Source organism: Haemaphysalis longicornis, unplaced genomic scaffold, assembly GCF_048455015.1.
Source record: "Haemaphysalis longicornis isolate Haplotype H1 unplaced genomic scaffold, Haemaphysalis longicornis Haplotype H1 scaffold_58, whole genome shotgun sequence".
Taxonomy (NCBI): Eukaryota; Metazoa; Arthropoda; class Arachnida; order Ixodida; family Ixodidae; genus Haemaphysalis; species Haemaphysalis longicornis.
In genome coordinates, this window is record NW_027526401.1 from 26802 (window position 1) to 50070 (window position 23269).

The 23269-nt window shown below is 44.8% G+C and overlaps 1 protein-coding gene across 2 annotated transcripts in view; it reads right to left on the reverse strand.

Annotated features, from left to right (window-relative positions):
• Nucleotides 1-436: 436 nt before the first annotated feature.
• LOC144140972 (palmitoyltransferase ZDHHC6-like) overlaps nt 437-23269 on the reverse strand; it is a 52490-nt gene continuing 29657 nt past the window's right edge. The window contains exons 6-8 of one of the 2 annotated variants that reach the window (XM_077672453.1): nt 14955-15142; nt 9512-9561; nt 437-676 (exon numbers count right to left, since the gene is read on the reverse strand). In XM_077672453.1, coding sequence (XP_077528579.1) covers nt 672-676; nt 9512-9561; nt 14955-15142 — 243 coding nt within the window. In that variant the 3' untranslated portion in view covers nt 437-671. Of the gene's footprint in view, nt 677-752; nt 8292-9511; nt 9562-14954; nt 15143-23269 lie in introns of those variants that run through there. The other variant, XM_077672452.1, reaches the window with a different exon arrangement.

Here is a 23269-nt window from a genome sequence, read left to right on the forward strand (position 1 = left end):
CATGTGTGTCTCTGGTCCTGCTGTATAAGATGAGCACTTTGTAAATGTGAGCGAATCTCTCCCAGTTAAAATTTTGTACCCGACCACTTCCAGATAAACAAAATACTACATGCAAGGAGTTCACTGTTGAACCACAATGATAATTGTTCAGTGGTCTTTAAGTATGGACGCATTCTTCCATTGCAAAACTAATAAAGCACAGCGCTAGTTAAGGAAAAACAAAAACATGGTAGGTTTCCCCATCCCAAACACTGAAGCACATCTCAAGAGCATGCCTTGTATTAGCAAGAGATGCTTCATAGCTGAAATGAAAAAGATTGAATTAGAAGCACTCAGATTGAGATTTCTACAATGCATCACCGAGGATGACTGCCGTTTTGTAGCAACATTATAGCGCTATCGTAATGTTTACAGCTACATTGGAAAGTACTTTTTATTGTCCTGCTTATTGGTGAAGCATTCAGAGCTTGCAACCGAGGCAAATTGGGAGCAGGAAGCCTGCTCTCACATCACCAATGAACGCATAAGTTGCCAAACTAAGCTGTCATCTGTGAAATGTTAAAAAATTCAAGGAAATCCTAAGCCGCAGGTCAGAATGAATAGTTTTCTTGATCTTGAACATCCAAGCCAAACTGGCTTCATGTGGCTTTTGCCTGCCCTTAGGTCGGCAGTCATCCTTAAAAAAAAGAAAAAAAATTGTATGTAAAGTATCCAATGAACAGCCCCATATGCAGAGAAAAAGACAGCCTGCGTAATAATAATTTGTTTTTATTCACAAAAGTTTCTATCGCTGTGAATTTTCCACCAGCATCATAATACTAAACTTCTTGACAAGAAAAGATATGCAGCACGATTTGCACATGGCGCAAGTACAAAACACCGGCAGGTGCAATTACAAAAATGTTAGCCACTTCGGTCAGGTTGTGAGAAGAGAATTTACAATGAAAGGTGCGCAAAGTAAAGCCAACAAAAGTTGAGAGGGAGCGACACTACCACTTCCACACCACATTTGGAGAGGCGAAACCACACTGGTATACAACAAGCAGACCAGCAACGGGACACTTGGCATCAAAATATCCAGTCGGTCTTTGTCACAAGACTTGCACAATAAAAATACACCAGAGTATCGAGCGGCCATCCACTTCTGCGTCCCGTCATTACCTCACTCACACACACTTACAAGGAGCTTTCATCACAGTGCTAGAACTCGGTAAAATGCAATGTAACATGTACACATCACAGCATGGGCATCGGCAGAATTTTGTCTTGAGGAGGGCAAACCCATTGTATGAGGGGGAAGAGGGCGGGGGGGCAGGGCAATTGTGCTGGGGGGGCTGGGGGGGGGGCAAGTGCCCCTTTTGCACCCCCCTGCCGACGCCCATGCATCACAGTGAGCATACTCGAAGCCATTGGGACCAACCTATTGAGTCAGAACTCGCCTCGCACACTGGGTCACTTTACCTTTACAAGCTGGCAGTGACAGTGAAATTCAGACCAGAGAGTCATACAACCGTGCAGACATCAACTCTCTGAGCTCATGAAATTGGTGTATTTACTTAAACAGCCAGACAACATTATTATTAAAGAGGCAAATAAAAAGTGTTTCTGCTAACAGTAATGCCAAATCATGTTTGAGAACAATGCTGCCACAAGCATTGTGGACACTTGCTCAGAATATCACTACGCGACACCCCTTAATTGCCCAGGATAGTTGCACTGACCTTGTCGCTTCAGCAACCTTACTAGTTGAAGCTGTTGATCACAAGCAAACCCACAGAATCTTTCTGCAGTGTGGAGTCTAGTAACAATTGTGGGTACCAGAATGAAGGGCACCGCACTCCACTGTTCCTGTTTAAGTGTAGCACTAACCATTCGAGTGGATCTTGAAGCCATCACAAAAATTGTCTATAAACGCTGTACGGTGGCCTCAGCTCGACTTAGCAGCCACACAGCACGTACACCACAGATACTTTGCAAGATTTTAATGGTATGCAGTGTTGGCTCAGTATCCGCACTTAGCTGGTGCTTCACAATATGCCAAGTTGCACTACCGTTGAGGACTGCACTTACAAAAATAGCCACTAGGTCCAACACCCGACTCCAAATACTGGAGCGTGCAACCGCCATTTTTGAAATCAATCACACTTTTTTTAGTATTCACCAGCCGTGCATGCAAAGGAAGTTTTCCAGCCTCTTTCTTTTCTTTCAGCTTGATGTGTTGCTTCTATGACCCAGGAAAACACTTTTCCACTAAAAAAAAATTCTGACCTGATAGCAACACAAGTCAACAGGCAGTGCAACTCTTTGCCGAATGCACTGCCTTCTAAAGCTGCACTATCACCGCCCCCACAAGCACAAATACATGTTCACAGAGATCAGTGGATAAATTCATTGTATAAAAAAGGACAGAAAGTACATTCCTGCCCGAGATCAACAAATGGCAGCCCATCCAGAGGCGCAACTCAGCACACAACCAGCATGTTGGCCACAAGGTCTAAGAAAGCACAGTGGTGCAGCTCGTTAGCCGCCCATTCCCGAGTACTGACTTGCTCCACATTACCACCAAGACAAGAACGAAATGTTCACGTTGGCTTAATTTTACACAACTTGCAAGAGCAGTGACAAAAAGCAAAGAAATGGGAGACAAAAGTTGGCGTGCTCATGCTTACTGAAATAAGTGCTGCATGCTTTTAGAAATTCAATGCAAAATGTGCAAGCTCCCTCTTAATTAACAAGCATGCCAGCTGCACTAATCACTGGGTACAAGTTTGTCTCAAGTGACCAGCATTTCTGCATTTCCACATTGAACGAGATTATCACTGACAACTGCTACAACATAAAAACCACACTAATGTGCTTGATCTAAAGTGATTCGTAATACCTTGAGCAAAAAGCAAGCTGTCACTTCCGTAGTAGAGGTTAAAAAAGACAAATGCGCCCACTTAACAAATACAAAACACACAAACGCAAAAATAGTCTTGGAAGAGCTCAGGAGATAGTCAGGAGACATCTCAACACATGTAATCGAAAAAAAAAGCAAGTTTTTCCCCTTTCTCAGCTAGAAAAATGCAAACCCAACAGCAGTCCAAGTTCCTTAGCATAAGCCTCATCAACAGCTAGCAAATATGCCTGCCAAAGTAGCAATAGTAGGTTTCAGTCATTTACTTATTCAATGCTGGAAGGTATAATGCTGCAGATAACATGCATTTTAATTGCAGAGCCGTTGCTCCTACACAACTTCACAATGCATGCTTGCACATGAGGTTTAACAAAAAAGAGGGTCAGAAATTTTCATACCACGGAATGGTTCTGAATCTGATCAAGCTAATCAAAATGAACTGCATACTTTCTGGGAAGTTCAGTACTTAACTATAATTGTCTCGAACCAAAATTTAAAAGAAACAAAGATGAAAGATGTAAAAGACCTATAATTCTCGGGTCACCTTGCATATTTGAGCCTTGTCACTTTCAACAGTGCAGTGCCCAGTCTACGATGCCGGTTCCCAGAACATTGGGAAATGGCCGCAAGAGTTAAATTTTTTTGTTTTTTCCCAAAGGCTTATAGGTGGGAAAGCCCATCAATGGTTTCTATACCCAAAAACAACTGAAGACTACTGCTTGCCATTCTACTGCAAAGGTGACTGGAAATTACCGGTCATAAAACATAAAAAAGATGTGCAGGAGTGCTGTGCTGCATTATAACCAAGCTCCAAGCCTGGCCCAAGGCTGTGATTGGCTTCCACATTTAAAAAGCATCTGAACCTTCACCCACGACGATGATGGCTGTTCAGGGTGACCATAAACCAACACAGCAGCAAAGGATAGAGTAGGTCAGAAAAGTTGCATACAGAAATCTAAGTCATCTGCAAAATGGTGTCGAAAGGGCCTACAAGAGTTTGCTGTCTAAAACACTACCAGTGATTTAAATTTGAGGAAAAATTGTGCCAAACACGACAAGCAAAAACAGCGTGCAATTACAGCCACAGCTTGAAAACAACCCATACTCCCTTACCATTCGAAGATATGACTTGGGGAGCACACGATATACTGCATTAGACTTTCAAACAGGTCAATGCATTGACAGATAGCATTTGTCAAAGTTCACAAACATTTTATTCTCATTAGACAAGTGCCTTCCTTCTTTACCATACCAGTAAGTCTGCATCCTTTGCACAGCCGCAATACGGGTTAATTGGCACTTCATGGTGCTTATGTACACGCTGCCAGATCAAAGTTAACAAGCTTGGAGCAGAAAAAAGGAGGACAATACACGGGACAACAAACTGGCCCCATGTTTCATGTTTGACACACTGCGATTGTCCATTCTGACACAGCAGCATGTGTGCAAACATCACGGTGTTCGATGTTCTCATTAATAAAAATTTGTGAAAGCAAATGCCTTGCCACTAGTGGCACGGTGTGTCAATGAAGTGAATGCTAAAATAAAAGAAGTGAACGCTATAATAAAAGAAGTGAATGCTAAGCAGCTGTCACAACCCTCTGTGGTGTTCTCCCTGTACTCGGTACATTTGAAATGGTGAAAGTGTTGTCATTTTTTTTTTTGCATGTTACGGAACATCAGCAAAGAGCATATAAAAGTATCAAAGTGAAAACATTTAAAACAACATTGTTTAGGAGCATATTAACTCACACCAGCCACACGTCTTTTAAACCATGGAAGCATGGGGAACAGCACTTGGAGGGGTGCTATGAAAAGTTTGAAAAAGCAAAAATGCTATGGAAAGTATGAAAACGCCGAAGAGTTTGCCCGCGTCAACCATTTGGCAGTTTACCACCATTGCAAAAAGGGGCTGCTTCGCTGAACGAGCACATTGCACAATTCAAATTCGCAGGTAAATTTGCCCCATGTAGAATGGGCTGACGCATCCCTGTAGTTTCGGTTGCATTTTACAGAGGTGGCGTAGCTACTGCCACTTTTTCACATGAGGGCAAAGAGCAGGCATGTGAATTTCATTAACCCTCGAACAACAAACACAGTTCCCATTTCCAATCAGAAAAATGCAGCTGAAAGACTTGTTTACAGAACACCTCCACTCCATTTGCTTGCTGACACGTTTCTACTACAGTACAACCTCGTTACAAGAGACACTCAAGGGACCCAACAAACCTGTCTTGTAACCAAGGTCTCTTGTATGTGAAGTTGCTAACATGGTGATCATTGGAAAATCAATCAAACTGTTTTCGTTACAATGTCTCTCATAACCAATTGTCTCCTGTAATGAGGTTTTACTGTAATGCTCCGCCGACACATTACTTGTTATCTGATCACCTTCAACATAGCTCAGCAAGACCTTTGAGTTGTGACAGCAGGCTGGCGATTAAGACAAGTGTAACGCAGCATTTTAGAAACTAAGGTTGCGCTCACTGATGAGAAGTGGCAGCGCAACTTGCAGGGTAGTAAGTGGCTTGCGATCAAAATGGGTCCAGTGTATGAAAAGCCGTTCGAGACAGTATTGAGAATTAAAAAAAAAAAAGCTGCACAGAAAGACCTTGCACAATGCACTTATTGCGTGGCTAACACAGTAAGCAAAGAAGTCGGTATGCGTTGTATAAGCCTCTTGGAGACCTTAAAGGGTCCATGAAGAGAATACTTTGTTTAACTTTACAGAGTTAGGCTTCAGTACCTCACTCAGCCCCAATCCGGCCACGAAAGACGTTTTTAACCGATGAAATTGCAAGAAATACTTAAAAACTTTCAAATTTCGCGCCACAGTGACGTGTTATCGGCGTCAGCGACGTCATATGGGCCAGCACTAAAAACAATTTTCAGTGGGTTGGGTGCACGTTAGCATTCGAGTGATTCGATACTAGCAGCCACACTAAAATAGTCCAGTCATGTGTCCTGGCGATTTATTAGTTAGGCCGCCGTCAATCGCCCAAACAAGATTCTGTGACGTCATAGAAAAGTTGCTGGAAACTGGCTAGCGAGTCGCCACAGCTCCACATGTTTCCTTTAATATCTCCGTTATTTTTTGGAAGTTTGCGATGAAAACGGCATCATTTTTATCAGAACAAAGCAGCCTTTCTAATAAACCAAACTTGTATTTTGTCTTCATGGCTCCTTTAAGGTAAAGAAAAAGACAGAACATGTAACACTCCTGCAGGTACAGGTAGGGGTAACAAAGACCTACACATTTCCTAGTCATATACTTGCTTGTTCAGTTTGTTTTTGATACGAATTTCAGATGAAAGGAATATTTTTCTCTACCCCGAGAGATACAGACTGTCCATGTGAATCTCTCACGGTAGCCAAAAATACCACGTTTGTAAAATTCCTCTTATACATCCCGATGCCTGCCTTCAGTTCAAATGGCCTCTTCTTCCCTTCTACACTAGTACTGAGGCTGTATTCTCGGGTTTTGTCCCTTTTGCATCCCTTTCAAAAGTGCCCCTTTTGGCGAGCCCTGATTGGCTAAAAGCAAACAACCGAAAGTGACGTAACGCGAGCGCAACAAACCTACTAACGCTTATTGCTTAACCGGAAGTACGTCACGATGAAAGGGACTCAAAAGGGACGTTTTCAAAAGGGACAGTTACGAGAATACCACCCCTGGTCTGCACGAAAGCTAGGAAAACAGTGATCTTGTTTTAGTTTTAGATGCTCCAACACAGTACAATTTTTGCAACCCCTTCAATCAATGAGTTTTCTTTGAAATAAGAAAAATTGCACGCGCAAGAAAGTTAAAAGTTTTAGTGTCTGCTGCAGTGCTCAACACTTGACACGCTTTTTTGAGCACAAAAACAAAGAATGAAAATAATCGTGTACTCCATGTTATACAAAAATTTTTACCACGTGGTGAAGCATAAGTACCGGCACATCAACACATCATAAGCTTCCCCTTGCCCCCACTGGGATTCAAATTCTTAAGCTGCACATCACATACTCTGAAGGTCCCCTTGCCATACAACCTAGAGTGCTCAGTGCTCAACACACACATCTGCACTACTATTTTGACCTGTTTTTCCAGTCCCTATGAAAACGCCAAGCGATTTCACAAGCCCAAGAAGCCATCCCCAGCGGCAGGATGGCTTCTGCCTTAACAATGGATTCCCCTATGACTGTCAGGCCTCCTGTCCTCTACACACACAGACGAACCACACAGCTCTCTTGTACCTGTACTCTCGTAACTTTACAGTGACACTGTACTTGCAGCTGGGTCACTCACTAACTGCTTACACCTACTTAACTGGACCCTGTCCTTCCAGCTTTTACCACTTGAAACACCCTCCCCCTCCGACCTTTCAAAGCGACAGATTACAATGGTTCATTGAGCAAAGAAGCCACCACTGGCAATGTCTGTAGCAGTGAAACAGCTCCTAAACTAAAACACAAAGAAAAGGAGCACTCCATAGCACACGCTAGTGCCTGGGCATGCGCAGAGAAACAGTACGTGGCGGCCGTTGTTCAGCGTCTGGCGGCAGTGACATGTGGCTGCCACTCTCCTCAGCTGTTACACAAGTACACCACAGACAAAGTAAGGAAGCGGATGAACGCGGCCAAACAAGCGAACATTACTTGCAGCGCAAAACTCAAAGAAGCACTCAACATCGTTCAACTGGACATCTTGCATCCACAACTCATAAGAAGTGCTTAGGCGCCCTCGGAGCCTTTTTATCATCTGGCTGCACAATACCTCAATCTGAAACACCCCACCACCAAGGTCTACCCAAGAGCCACTTCTGGTAATACGACATATGTGACACGCTCATGACTGGAGATTTTTCTGAGAAGTGGGTAGACGCATTTGCGGGCACCAATAAAAAGCACTGTGACACGTTGCCACGGTTGCAGACACACAATGGCAGCCTTCCCTCAACTCCGAGTCGGCTTGCAGTCTAAGTGCGAGCACAACAATTCAGTTCTCTCGTGTGCTTTAGAGTTTCAAGGCTCGATGGCAAACGTCTTCTAGCCTCCAAGGCATCAACAACAAATCAAGGAAAAATGACTGGACAGACTCCTGTACGAAAGGCAACAGGTAAAATTTTTTCTCTTTAAATAATATTTACAGCTAAATTGGGGCAGGGCCAAGCCCATGATAAAATGCGAGCCGCAGCAATCCCTGCTCGCAGGAGGAAGAAATTTGACAGTTGCACTATCTGGTGGCCACAATGGGCAGTTGTACGACGACCGTGGCGACACTGCGGCCTGTTTCACTTGTACTTCCTCTGGTCTGTGAAGCTCGACGACGCCTCTGTGCAACTGCGGCTTGCTCTGCTGCCGGCCACTTCGACTGCGCACGACTTCGGGAACCAGCCTTTCAGCCTGCGCTCTGAAAAGCCCAACACTGCTACTGAGCACAGGCACTAGCCATTGAGTTGCCCCCCTTTTTTGATCCCCATCCAACTTGCCTTCATAGGCTGCTGCCAGAGTTACAGGGCCCAGCAAGGTTGGCCAAAATATTTGCACCAATAGGAAGAAATGGAAAAAAGGGTTCCAGGAACCAGATCATGCATCTATTTGGAAACTGAGGAGAATGCTTGAGCCACTGAATCTCAAAACGTGCACACACCACACAGAAAGAATTTTGTGCTCTGTTTAGTCTCACAAAGGCTGGGTTAATGAAAACATGCACAGGTTTGGTTCCAAAAGTTTTCTACGGGAGGGTTTCCCTCGTCCTCTGCCTGCATTTACGAGTGATCATGACTGCTAGAAAAATTTGTTCAATAAAAAGGAGGAATCGCTACCCATAGGCTTCCCTTTAGGACCTAGGACTTCTTTCCATTTTTAGAGACGAATTATACAGGTTTTACAGATTAGCAGAATTAGCACTTTGACAATTCTGAGGCATTTTGGGGCTCATTTACAGAAAATTGAAGGAACAGAAAAAAAAAAAAAAGAAAGAAAGAAAGAAAGGAAAAAAGGGGGGCCCACAATGTTTCCTCCGCCATGTTAAACTACATTACAGCAAACTGTATGCAAGAGATTTCAGTTCCCGTTAAAGATCCTCACGTGATCTACATAAATTATGGCACAGTTCATACCCCAGGTGAAGTTTTGGTGTGAAAACTTTACCGGTGATGAACAACAAACATTCAGTTACAACTGTTCTGTTATAACTCTAACAGCTGAGCATACTATCTAAAATTTTAAATGACCAGAAAATCAAGCAGCAATTTTATTGCTCCCATTACCTAGTACCATAAGACTTTTGGTGCAGTTAAACAAGAATTCTTTTTTTCCCACCTTCTAGGTTTGAACTCTGCCAACTAACACATTTGTTGGTGGCCATTTTGTAATCTAAGCAAGAAAACAACAAAAAATGTGTTGTCTTCTCTGAATGCGTTGTCACTAACTCTGCATCACCACAGGAAATACATTTGCATTCTTTTTGCACTTTTTCCAAAAGCGTAGCCAAGAGTGATCACTTCAGAAGCATAGAACTTTACTGGTACGCAAAAGTGTTTAAAGCAGCAAGGTGATACTATACAGACCATATACAGCCTGTGATAAATAGACCAGTATGACAGGAGTTCTTGGCATTGCACTTACGTGATTTTGTGGGGAACCTTGCACTGTCGATCTCCCCATAGAGCCAGTGACTGCAAAGAGCAAGGAACGAAGAAATTTTAGCAACTTTAAATGGCACAGAAAAAGCTCTTGGCACATGCTTTTCGCAGCAACCCATACTGTTCAGGTACACTGCACACGGAAATGAAAAGGCATTCGAATGTACAGAAAGAATGTCAGGCACACAACAAAAGGCAATGACTGCAGGGGTGGAACAGAGTACATGGGTTTGGGAGCAGTCCTGGGAGCATGCAAAAGTGCCTTTTGCAGCAGGTTGGGAGCAGCCAGAAAGGACTTTTGGAGCACGTTTGGAGCAGCCATAAATGCCATTTGGGCAGATGTAACATCATTTCACAACATTATGGTGCCTCCCTAATCTCCCTACAGGCCCCGCTGTGCAAGTTCCCTGTCAATTACGTTTTATCCATCTACTATATCAAGCAATCTACCATGCACTAGAACCCACTGTGAACCAGGAGTGCAGTTCTTGTACTGTATCTGGAGGTTTACAAAATGCGAAGTTATCTGCCTTGGGGCCCAGTGAGCACACTGCGTTATTACCGGTCCAAGGTGAAACCTCGCGCTCATAGTCGAAATAGGTCAGATCACTGGCTAGGATCGCCAAAATGTGCGACCAAATTGATGTTCACTTCAAATAAACTACAAACTTTTATGTGAATATTATACTATCCGTTTGCTATGAGACAGAGAAAACATTTTCCTTTGGCCATTTTCGATTGATTGTGGCGCAGCAGCCGATACCGGCAAACAACGCCATGCAAATGTGACACAAAGAAGTGCAAAGAGAAGGCGCACTGTTCCTGCAGCCTTACGGCTAAGCCCAACCCAACTACCATAGCCGCTCGTAACCTTGATGAAATCGAAACCACGATGTTTCCGCCAAGTTTTCGGGCGCTGGGGATTATGGCCGTTGTATCTCGCGGCCCAATTGAGGCACTGCGTCGCAGGACGGCACTGATAAATGAGTTTTTGCACAACAGGGGCGGTTCGGCGCACAATGGCGCAGGTAAACAAGTTTTGCACTCGATGGCACAAATGGTGCAGCTGCTCCACCCCTGTGACTGTTGCCAACATACGATAATACAACAGAGCATATGACGACTGATGCCAGAGTGAAGAGAAGTGGTCACTGTCACAGTCAATATGACAGACGGGTGACAGTGCAGAAAAAATAAAATCGTGAAAAACTGAAAACAACCCTATTCTTGGAGCTACCCTAACAAGGACGTTAGCTCACTCGCTACTGGGCTTACCATAATACTACACCATTTTGACTGTTTATCTCAAAATGCACTTCTAAGATTAGTGCAGCTATCTAGAGGCTAGCTCAAAAAATTCCCTCCCAAAATTGTTTTCACTCATACAGCAAAATGTTGTACCTCCCAAAGAGTGAAAAAGAGGCATGACCATCCCTTACCGCTGTTTCCGAAAACAAAATTTTGCCAATCAGTATTTGATTTGTGCCTAATGGACCTTTTCCCAGTACTGGTCCTAGCAGCTGCCACGGCAATCTAAAAATTCAGGGCAGGAATGCCTCGCTGAAGATCTCATTGTTAAAAAACCTGTGCGCGTAAAATCCTTGTCACTCAATCCCTCCCCCATCCATTCGCCACCCATTCTTTCTCATGAAAGCCACAGAAGCAGGTGCACATTCTTGAGACTAATCTGCAGTGGGCGAAGCACAGTTCCCGTTACTTTTTTTTTGCCTCTGTTACCTCTGAATTGGCAGCCATGTGCTCGCAGAATGAGCAGCGGCAAACTTGCTTTCCCCTTTCCTTCCCAAGATATTTTTCTTTTGTATACGTGCACGTACAAACTCAATGCGAGCTGTTGAGAAAGCAGGGATAAAAAGGTGCAGCGCCAGAAAACAGTTGCCGCTCTCCAAGAACCAAGGTGAGCATGCACCCGTTTGAAGCATATTGGCTGCAAGTTGGAAAATAGGTGAACGTTACTTCACTGCAACAACGCTGCCTGTATAATATGGCCTGTTGTATCCCCCACTTTGCAATAGAAACAGTAGCGATGCCTAGTCCAGCTAAGCATCCATGGTGTGGCGAGTTAAAGGGGGCATCCTGCCTTACGTCACCTTTCTAGCCTGACACGCAGCTGGACAGGCAGACACTGCGAAAACATGGGCGCCACCTCACAAAGGCTGGACAAACCCTGTAATTGTTTCCTGTAGTTTACAAAAAGTGGTGCTGTCAAGTGGGTAACTGCCCAAGACAAGAGCACGCGTGAACGCTGAAGGGTGCGAAAGGGCAGGAGAGAGAGCAACAGGAAGGGGATTAATGCAAAGCAACACTCCACGTGCACTCCCTTTCCCTGGCTGTCACGCATACCACACCGCATGTGTCAGGAAATACGAAGAAAAGAAAAGCATGTGTATTTCCATTCTTCAGTGAGGACACCACACCAGCACAAAAAATGCCGACCACCTAGAGGTTAACAGCTTTGCTGCAGCATGCGACTTGTACAATGATGTGACTTATCTATAGAATTTTTCGGGAAAAGCGCAGCTGATAGGAGGGTGCAACCTATGCAATGGTGCAATGATATAAATACCAGTTTCCGCTATGGTTGCTGCCTGTTTGAATTATGTGAACGATTTACCCGCCTCAGTGGCTCAGTGACTCCAACGTTGTGCGTACCTAGCCCAAGTACGCAAGTTGGCTGCGGCAGCACTTCTTTTTGGGGGAAATGAAAAAGAAAACACCTTGCGGTGAGATTTCAACGCAACGTACACCGAAAATCCTTGGGTGGTCTACATTATACCGAACTACTCCTCTACAGCCCGCCTCACAGTCTAATTAATCAATTAAAAAAAGTGTTTGCAACAATCTACAAAATATGAATTGAACAAATGGCATGGCTGATTGATTAATTGTAGGGTTTAACGCACCGACGCAACGCAGGCGATGAGGCGTGCCGTAGTGGAGGGCTCCGGATTATTTTGACCACCTGGGGATCTTTAATGTGCGCCAAAATCTCATACACACGGGCGTTTTTGCTTTTCGCCTCCATCAGAAAAGCGGCCGCCGCAGCCGGGAATCGAACCCGCGACCTCGTGCTCAGCAGCGCAACGCCTTAGCCACTGGGCCACGGCGGCGGGTAAATAGCATGGCTAGCTAGCTGCTTTCCTCGGCCACCATTCCATGCCATTCAGTGACTGGTTAGCAGCAAGTAACAAAAATGGGCCTTGAGCCGATGTTGTTCACTGCCATCGGTGCTGCGGAGTCTGTGCTCCTTGCAGGAATGTGCCTGAACACACCAATTCCAGCCCCCTTAAAACTCTTCCAAAATTAAGTAAGTAGACTCAAGCTGAAAGCAGGGATCAGCCCCACAGCCAAGCTTGCTTCTGGTACTGCTGCTTTCGCTACAACTGAGTGTATAACACCACTCGTGAGGAAGCAAGTTTTTTCAGGGACGCCAAAACCAGGGGTTTGCCTGGCATGACGAACTTCGACTATGTCCTCGTTCACCATTTGCCATGTAAAATTCCATGGGATTGTATGATGACATGAATTGGATTAAAAACTTCCTACTATCAATATTGTCTCGTGCTTAACAAAAATTCCCTACATGTGTTGTTATCTTGTGCAATACACTCAAACTTGATTGTTACAATCTTTTTTAAATTAGTAAAGCCTCAAATCCACAACAAATACTTTAAATTCCTGCAAAAAAGTGCATCTAATGATTATCCCCCTAAAAATCAAGGGTTTTCAAGGGCCAATAAAAAATTCTAGGACTTTCAAGGCCTTGAAAATGACATTTTTAAATTCAAGGGTTTTCAAGGTTTTCAAGGACCTGTGACAACCCTGCTTATGTAATGTGGCAGCAGGGAGGGTACGTGCGTGGGCCAGGGCTTTGAGCTGTAAAAAAATGGAGTGGACAGGATTCCATGGCGATGTTCAACCCCACCTGTAAGCTATAGTTGTTGCAGTGTCGCCCGAACCAGCAAGCGTTGTGTGTGTATGTTTGTTGTCGGTATGCAGTCTTGCCGTGTGCCCAAGGCGTGTCCCCCATTTTGAGGGTGGTGCTGCAGAGGGGGGAACTATAATTTTTCCGATTGGCCAGCACTGTTTGTGGACACTTCCTGACGTAGGGAACCACGAAATGACGGGTAGGTAAAAAGGTCGTGCAGCAGCTCGCCGAGTGCATTCTCCATTTGATTCTCACCCTGACTAGTAAACATGTTCTAAATAAGGAACTTCAGCTTTTGCGAAGCTGCCCTAGTCTTTTCGCTTAGAAGGCATGCTACCAGACTGGCAGAAATTGCTCACTACGGTATGTACCATTCTCTACAATTAGTTTGGTAGGCCTATTTAGTCTTGCTCTTTTGGAAATAGAAAATTCATCACTTATACACCGTAAACTACAAACGTACTGGGTCTATTAGTGCTGTTTGTGAACTAAACCAGTAAGAAAGGAGAAGCTGTGCATAAGAAAAACATTTTTTCACATGGTTATAGAAAAAAAAAAGTCAAGGTTTTTCTCTTGAGCAAAACCCCAATTTTCCTAACTAAAATATTTTGAAGTACATTAAAAATTAGGAATTTTTGCTTCAGACCCCCCCCCCCCCCCTCTTCTTCCCCCACTGAAAGTATAGATCCGGCATCCCTGGGTTTCTTCAACTTAGACCCTGTGGAAGCTCTGTACCTCTCTACACAATGCTTGCTGCAGCCAACCCGGTGCGTAAATCGAAATCACAAAAAGATTGAAGTACCGCTCATGAGAGTACAGCAAATGCACAAGGTTTCGTTTGTTTCTTACTATCCTCTACACGCTGCCTGTAGTTGCTCCTTTTCTTGGGAAGGGGGCGGGGGGTAAATAAGACACCCTCACTATTCATTCAGGGGTTGGATGCTTGCTGCAAGACAAACTCCCTAAAATACCCACTTGCTTCTAACATGCATCAACCTACCACAGTCTTTACACTCGAACTTTCTTATCCTTGTACCCAGTAGTACACCTTATCCACTGAGCCACTGTGGTGGATAATACCAACCAGTAAAATAAAGAAAGTCCGCCGAAAACCTGGCACACACTCATTTCACATTACAAAACTAAGGCACAGACCAAACAATTACCTGCTGTATGAAGAGTTACTTTGACTAGTACTTATGAACAAAAAAAAATGCCCCTGAAATGGCACCAAATAAACAATGTCCTGACTAAGATTTTCTGTGAACTACCCCAAGCATTGACACGTACTTTAGAACGTCTTTACTTAGCCACTGCCATGTTACTCACCGCACACCCAAGAACAGCTTGAGGATGGCCAGAAAAATAATCAAAGCAGGAGAGAGGAAAGGACCGCAAAAGAAAGCTAGCACAAAGTGAATAAAAATTAGCAGAAAGAAACGGCAGCGGAGACGGTCGCAAGAAGAGACGAGAGGCTCACTTTTTCCAGCGGGTGACCAGCACCCGGTCGCCGGGATTGAGGGCTATGCGAGGCTCGTCAGTCAGCGGCGTGGTCATGCACACGGTGCAGCCGTACGAGATGGGGAAGAAGGAGCCCCGGTACGGATAGACAACCGTGAAGAGACGCGTCCGTAGCCGCTTGTCCTGCTTCTGGAGAATTTGCTCCACCTGCGAAGAGGCAAGCAGGACAGGTGGCCGGGGTAAGGCCATCCCATGGTAAAAGCAATGCAGCCAGCAAGCACCCTTGCTACGACAGCACTATACGCCACTGCCACCCACGAAACCTGAAAAAGTGTCAAAGGGACCGTGAAGACAAAACGCAAGCTGCATTCATTCGAAAGATGGCCTCATTAGAATAACACTAACACCACTTTTAATGCAAACTTCACTCAAATAAGCTATATAATGAGGAAAACAGTGAACGTCCAAGTGGCACCCTAGATACTTTTCCGCACTGAACTTATGACGGAATTCTGGGCAAGTCGTTGCGATTGGCTGAGGACGACAAAATCAAACGCAAATTGAACAGGGATTACAAGCTTGCAGAACAAGCTATTTGCGCTAAAATTTAGTACATATTCTTTTTATAGCAGTAGCAATGATGGGGTAAACAATGTAAATTACGAACAAACGCACAAACATACCATAAAATATTGATCAAGCGCCCCCCACCCATGCAAGCCCCCCCTCCCATAGTCTGAGTATTTTGAGTTTTTGCGTACTACTGAACAAGCCTCCCCACCCAACCACTCTCTGATGGCTCAAACTAGCGAAACCGAAACAGTCCATGAACGCTTCTGACTGCGCTCCTGTCTAATCCAAAATCCAACCTAAGAACATACAGCATGACTTAAATTCCGCTCATGCTCGCCATTTTGTTATTGTCATCTGACAGTGCCGAATGTGCTAGTGATTGATTATGAGGTTTAACGGGCTGACGCTACACCGGCGGTGAGGCGCGCCTTAGTGGAGGACTCCGTATTAAGTTTGACCACCTGGTTACCTTTACCGTGCACCAAATGTCTTGCGACTTCGTGACAACGGTGGTCTGTGACATGCGTTCGTATAGTACAGATAAGAAACTTGAAGTCCTAGAATAAATAGGATATGCGAGTGGGGCAAAAAGTACGAGGGTTTGCCGCAGCAGAACTTTGGCAAGGCCTTTGGCGAAAGTTGAGCAACGCAGCACCGGCGTTGGGCGAAGGAGTGGATGACACTCTTTTTTAATTTCATGAGCGAGAAAGAAGCGCAAGGCATGCTGTGAGTAACAGGCTTCTGTCTGAAGGAGCTGTTAAATAGCGCAGAGCTTGCAGCTCAAATTTTGTTCCCTCGGGCCAGTGCATCAAGCGAAACAAACAGCGGTTTTGTGTTACAATGCGTCGTGCCACTAACGAAAGCCAGAGGACACCGGAAGATTTCTCAAAGGCAGCAAAAACCTTTCGCTCCGCCGTGAACGCCCTCCGAACACGCGACAAGTACACCTTGTTCAACATCTTGAAAATAGACCAGACAATGGTTAGAATGAATCCCCTGGTGAACATTATCAACGTGGTTGACGAGAACACTGTGCAAATTGCTAACACTGGTTAGGCCAAGACTGGTTGGGCCAAGAGAGGCTTTAACAGTCTTCATTTTTATTAAAAATATGCTTCTCTCCAATGCACTGCCCCATTTTTTCTTTTTCTGGAGTAGGGTGGTAAAGGACTGAACTTCTTCGCGCCGCCATTCTGAATTATGAGGCACTTCCGAACAAGGCCGCCTCCCCAAAATTCCGTAAACTATCCCTACATCATCATCATCATCATTTATTGTACCCTTAAAGGCCCCTTGCGGGGTATTACATAAGGGGGGCGGGGCGCTTGCTCGGTATTTTACGGTAGAAGCACAAGTGCGTATGCGCACTGTGCTGGTCACAGCTGCACAGCAGTCCGGGCAATTGGGATTGCTTCGCGTGACTCTGGCCAGTTGGCATAAGCGACATTGCCTTACGTGACCCTGTTTGTCAAGCATGCCCAATGTTTCCAGACACCATTACTATCACCCGTAACAAAAATTAGCCAGGTACAAACTTGGTCAAAAACAAAGTGAGTGCAGACAGCGGTCCTGAGCAGTATTGTAGCGCCATCTGGGAGGAGAAACGGTAAACAAGGCAACGAAACACATTTGGCCATTTGCTGCAGCCCTAGTAACCATACTAACAATCGTTTCCAGTACCTGCCCAGTATAAGTCATCGTTGATGTCATGAAACACACGATTTACCAGGAGATTTAAAATTTTGGCTTAGATTGTTCAATTCCTCAGTAAATAAAGCATAATGCTATAAAACAAAATCAAATGCTATAAAACGTCAAATCTTTTAAATAAAACATTTGCATTTTGTGTCCCTTTAAAGGCGCCATGAAGACAAAATGCAAATGTTTTATTTAAAAGATTTGACGTTTTACAGCATTTGATTTTGTTTGTAGCATTGTTTTGTAGCATTGCATTTTGTCTTCATGGCTCCTTTAAAGGGACACAAAATGCAACTAGCAAGTTGTTTTCAAAAGTCTGACCATCCCATAGCCATTTTAGCGTTGATTCAGTGCCGAAAGATGCCTGAATTGCTGAAAAATCGCTAATCAAACAATGCATTTCTCTTCCTCACTTCCCTCACAGCAATTCCATGACACAGTGACTGCTGCAGCCACTGTTAGCATCACGAACCGGAAGCAAGCACATCAGCGGTAATGTATAGAGGTATAGAAGCAATCGAATACAACGCTATCACGCACCGAGCGGTGTCGTGCTATCTGGAACTCCCACGTCCTTTGCTGCTCCAGACCACTAAGCAAAAATGTTTCTTCATGGAATTCGTGATCAGTATTGTAAGCTTTGTTGAAGAATATTGGCTTCATGGCGTCAAACCAACCGCTCATGCGTAGCTCACTCCCGCACGTCTCCCCGCATAGCAGAACCACCTTAAGTGTGAATCAGTTGTGCCATCCAGCGGCAGCTAGGGAAGCCATGGCATATGCCAGGTGTTGTGCAAGTTTGAAAATACTGACCTTAGCCAAGATAAGCATTCCGTGTTTTTTATTGGTGCAGCAAAAACACAGAGAGTAATAATAAATTTGGCTATGCCCACAGTACAATACAAAGGTCGCACAATTGCCCTGAAACTGGAACGAACTTGTTGGTGGTTGGGGTTGCTGCATGATTTATTGGCTGTTCTCTCAACTCGTGATGAGAGAACAGCAGATTCTAGCTTTTTTTTTTTTTGTACTTGGAGATTCAAGCATGACACTACAAAAACTTCCAGTACAGCTTTTATAAGCTTCTGAGGGCGTATTATTAAAATATTTGTCCCGCAATTTTAAGCACTCCCGCTGTAAGTTGCACGGTATTCGTCGCAAGATCGACCTACAGGTGGTAGCAGCGTCGCGCTGCTATAGTGGATGCTCCACTGAGCAGTAGCGTACGAATGCATGTTGTGGGCGTGCATCGTGTCTTTTTTGCGACTTATGTGCACATGAAATGCGTAGACAAGAGTGGAATGCTGTGGTTTGGTTTCGCAACGTTCCATGTATTGCACGCAATCAGCAGTAAGCTTGCATTACTAGGCTGGAAAAGCGGCGGCCCACCAGGAATCACTGAATGGCTGGAATAACGACACAACGAAATAACCTGCATGCTGTGGTGATTCGTAGCAAGCACTTTCGCGAAGACGACTTCAAACAGGAAGATTCAATCACAAAAAATTCAGTTGTGAATGAAGTTTAAGTCGCTTTTTTGTTGCTAACATGATGCATAACAGCACCACTACTTCACAGGGAGCTTGCAACATTTCGTTGCACTGAGAAGGCAACACAATTTTTTCAATTTTTACGAGTGTACACATATAAATATTCAAATGAACACGTCTTCGTGCAGCCATAGTTAAATTATATCTTAGTACCCGCCGCGGTGGCTCAGTGGCTAAGGCGTTGCGCTGCTGAGCACGAGGTCGCGGGTTCGATTCCCGGCCGCGGCGGCCGCTTTTCTGATGGAGGCGAAAAGCAAAAACGCCCGTGTGTATGAGATTTCGGCGCACGATAAAAATCCCCAGGTGGTCAAAATTAATCCGGAGCCCTCCACTACGGCGCGCCTCATCGCCTGCGTTGCGTCGGCGCGTTAAACCCAACAATCAATCAAATTATATCTTAGTGATATTGAAGGCAGATTTGAAGAAAAATGCTATCGTAATAGTTATTTAAGGTGTTCATCATTTACTTTAAGCTGCGAATGAAAGTATTAACGCGCTCATTGCAGCCAACATCTCCCGTACAGCTAGATGAGTGCAGCATGCGATTACAGTGTTGTAATTAAACTAATCTTCTTGGACGCTTACTTTACAGTGACCAGAAATTTTCTGTTACGGCTACACTGTTGATTATTTGTGTTCTCTTTCAGATATCGTAAGTGCCTGGAACAGCGAAATTTGCTTAAAACCCTACAAAATGTTGCTCTCAGACTTGCCCCCTTACGTAATACCCCGAAAGAAGCCCTTAAGGGTACAATAAATGAGGATGAGGATGAGGGATTAAAAGAATTGCGAACAACCGAGCGCACAGCCTCCGACACATGCTTCACCATCTGACTGCTAAGTCAGCAAACTGTGCGCATGCGCACTTCTTCCAGATCGTTTGAGAGTGTGGCCTACATTTATGGGAAATGCTTGATCCAAAAGCAGAGCCGGTCGCTCATTTTGAGGCGCCTTTTCACGCTGCGTCGCCACTGAGCAGGATGATCGTTGAAGGGCATCATGCTAACTGCAATCAGCCTGCTGCACGCTTGGCTCCTGAATGTAGTAGAGTACAGGATGCTCAGTGGTGACAGAGCATAAAAAGATGCCTCAAAATAAATGACCGGCGTCGCTTCTTTATCAAGCATTTCCCCTAACAGTAGGCCACACTCTCAAACGCTCTGAAAGAACTACGCACGCACGCAATTTACTGACAGTGCAGCCAGACGGTGCGGCATGCGTTGGAGGCTGTGTGCTCCGTTGTTCGTATTTCTTGTAATCTTCCCTGTACAAAGCCTGCTAAACAACACTCAGTTACAAACCCATGAAGGTAAAAAATGAACTAGCTCACTTACACGTCTGGTGTAATGTTCCTCCCTAATATTCTATTAAAAATAACACAATGTGGCCACGAATAACTGCGCTATGTTGTCAACTGACCATTGTGTTTGTGAAGTGACATTTGATTCTTGATGTTGGCTACAAAAGGACGAATGAAAGTTATGAGCGTCATTATTTTCTCTAATTTCCGGCCGGCATTCTAGCCACACCACGAAGAGAGCGCATGCAACGCGAGGAGGCGAATTGTGGTGATGAGCATCACGTGCCAGTGGAAGCACCCTCGGCGTCAAGATGCGTAAGGCTGAAAGAAGGAGGAAGGTAGATATATTATTTCAAAATCTAATCAGCGCCCTTTTGGTATGACATTGTCCAGGAATTATGGCTCGCCTCCTTCTAAATATATAATTTAAAGCCCGTAGTGTGGGAGAAATAAAAAAATCCACAGACTACACCTGATAGTTTTGTTAAAGGTGCTCCTGCAGACCTCTGAAAAACTTCAAGTTCACACAATGAAAATTTGCAGGACTTTCGACAGTGGTAACAGCTCCAGTGAGTTCAACAGCTTTTCTTGAATGTCATTTGCCGTTGCGTGGCCCATAAAAACAGACGTGAAGTACCTTGTCACGACTTCTTGAGATGCGTCGCAGTACCGGATGTGAATATCCATTTACTTTTGATGTAAAAAATTGTTAGCAGACTCACCAAAGAGGACAACGTAACAGTCGCATTTCTCTATCTCCTGTTGCAAGGACGAAAAAAATATGGCCCAAGATCATGGCAAGCCACGCAAGACCACTTCTTTTCCCCTCAAGAAAAGGCCTTCGCAATTTCACTGTTTGGGAACATTTTTTTGAAGAGATCATTTGCGTGCGCTCATGAACTGTAAGAGTAGTGAGACGTTACCACCTTTGAGTCCACAAAATCTCCGTATCTGTCACCAAGCCGCGCGCCTTGCATGCAGAGTTCAAATCCGGTGGCTGTACTGGGACCGCAGGGATGGGTCGGGCACTCGCACACAACACCAAGCAACTCTGTAAGGAGCTACCACCTGCTGTCTTCATGCTGCCGTTATGCTTCGCACTCTGCTGATGGCTTTTTAGCGCAGACTTGCCCATCGACAAAATGTCAAACGTTTTTCTACACGGCCGGCATTTGGTGCGATTCGCACTCGCTGGATCTGGCGAAACCCAGTCCTTGTACGCCTCAAGCGCTGCCTGTAGGAGCACCACTAAAATACCCCTAGCGGCCAGTTTCGAAAGAGTGTCTCCGCTGCTTTTGCGGCACATTCATGACTGAGATTTATCATTTGTATGTATTGTAAATGCACATTTATGTGGAGCAGCCCCTCTGTTAGCAAATGTGGTGTATTTGCGACAGTGTAAATGTTTCTTACACAATTTTAATGTGGTACATTCGGTCTGCATAAGCGCCAGGTGTGTGTCACAGGCCGGCGTCGCAACACCGGCATATGCATGGAGCTGAATGTCATTCCCCTGCTCTAAAATTTACTAACAGTGTCTCCGTAAGCAGCGTTTCCTGAGATAGTCATGCTTCGGCTATACACTCCAGTGTAAATCGGCTTTGTGTGCTTATATAATCTAGTGGAGCACTCTTGCCTGACAGCACGCCAGTTATGCTGGCCAATATCATACCTCGGATATTGATCACTACCTTGGACAAGCCAATTTGGTATAAACTTCACGAACATTCTACGAAAGAACTACGATGGATGATGCAAAATTATGCTCTAGAATCAGCACACGACAAAAAATTTAATGCGCGGTCGTCTTGTCGCAAGGTGAGTGCTCGCAAACACCTATTATCCTCCACGAGCAGCGCGGAGGCGGGCTTACAGAGTAATCCGCGTCCGCGACTGATCGCTACTTCTAAACATCATCATATGACACAGAGAACCCGCAGAATCTATAACAAACTGGAATCGGATGGCTCAGATACCACACTTTTCCTACCACACCTTTTAATGCTTGTGAATTGCGCCTACCCTGTATACTTCAAAAAATGCGTCCGCCGAGTGATCAACCGGTCGTTAAATTCGAAAAACAAAAGGAAAGTGAAGTAGCAGCTTGTGTGCGTGAGTACTAAAACGTTCATTCCTTGAGTTTGCTTCGCATTTGTACACAATGGTAGTTAACCCACCCCCTCTCATCTTGTGAAATACAAGTGCCTTTCGCTTCTAGTTGGTCTGGTGAGCCCTACCAGACAAACGCTTTAGCATTTCCAAAGCTGCACTGGTTTTTGTTCATTCCTGTTTGAGCTATTCTGTTTCTTCTGGACTCACAGAGAATTTATTTTTTCGTGGTGTCATTAGCTTTCCTCGGTTCTTGCTATGAGGTGGGAGTGGGTACATATTAATTTAACGATGCGCAGCCTTGGAATAGACTTCACATTTTCGTGTGGCTATATTCCCATAAAAGGCAGAAGTTATTGTCAGGTATTAAGATCACATTTTTCTATGACGTGTATATCTGAAACAAAGCCGCATTCATTGTCCACACTGCAAAACAAAACACACCTCTGGCTGTACCAGTATCATATCTACAAGGAGTGACAACAGAATTCACTTGTGCTGACGTATCCAGAGGTGACGGTGGTGATATGCTGCTGCCGTCGCTGACGCCCGTAAGAGCGGCTAAGAAGCGCACAGGACCGCTTCCCTGGATAGCTCTTGTTGGCGTTTGAGCGCCCTACCAAGGCACAGCTGCTTTTTGAAGCACCCTGAACGTACTATTTGCTTACACATGCAACCATAACATGTTGTTTAGGGCGCGGAAAGGCAAAAAGAAGCGAAAGAGAACCAAACACTACATGAGCCCCTATGAGCCAAGCAGTGATCCTCCCGCTATCGCCACGGAGAAGCGGCGGCAGGCGGCGCAGCAATCGTGAAGATCGAGAAGTATACGAGTACTTGCTCAGCCACAACTGCCGAAAGGTGCACTTCCCAGGCATGACAAACTTCAACTGCCACTATGACCACCATTTTCCGCGTAAGAACAAGCGCAGAAGAAGCAAATGAGGCGTTGTAAGCAATGTGCGAGCATACGCAAACATACACAACCCACCCGGAAGAAATACGCAAGATGGCGACCGACGGATTACATTGGATTGAATCAGGAAATGAGTTGGATTGACACATTTCTGCTCCCAATGTTGCCTCGTGCCTTTTTAACAAAAA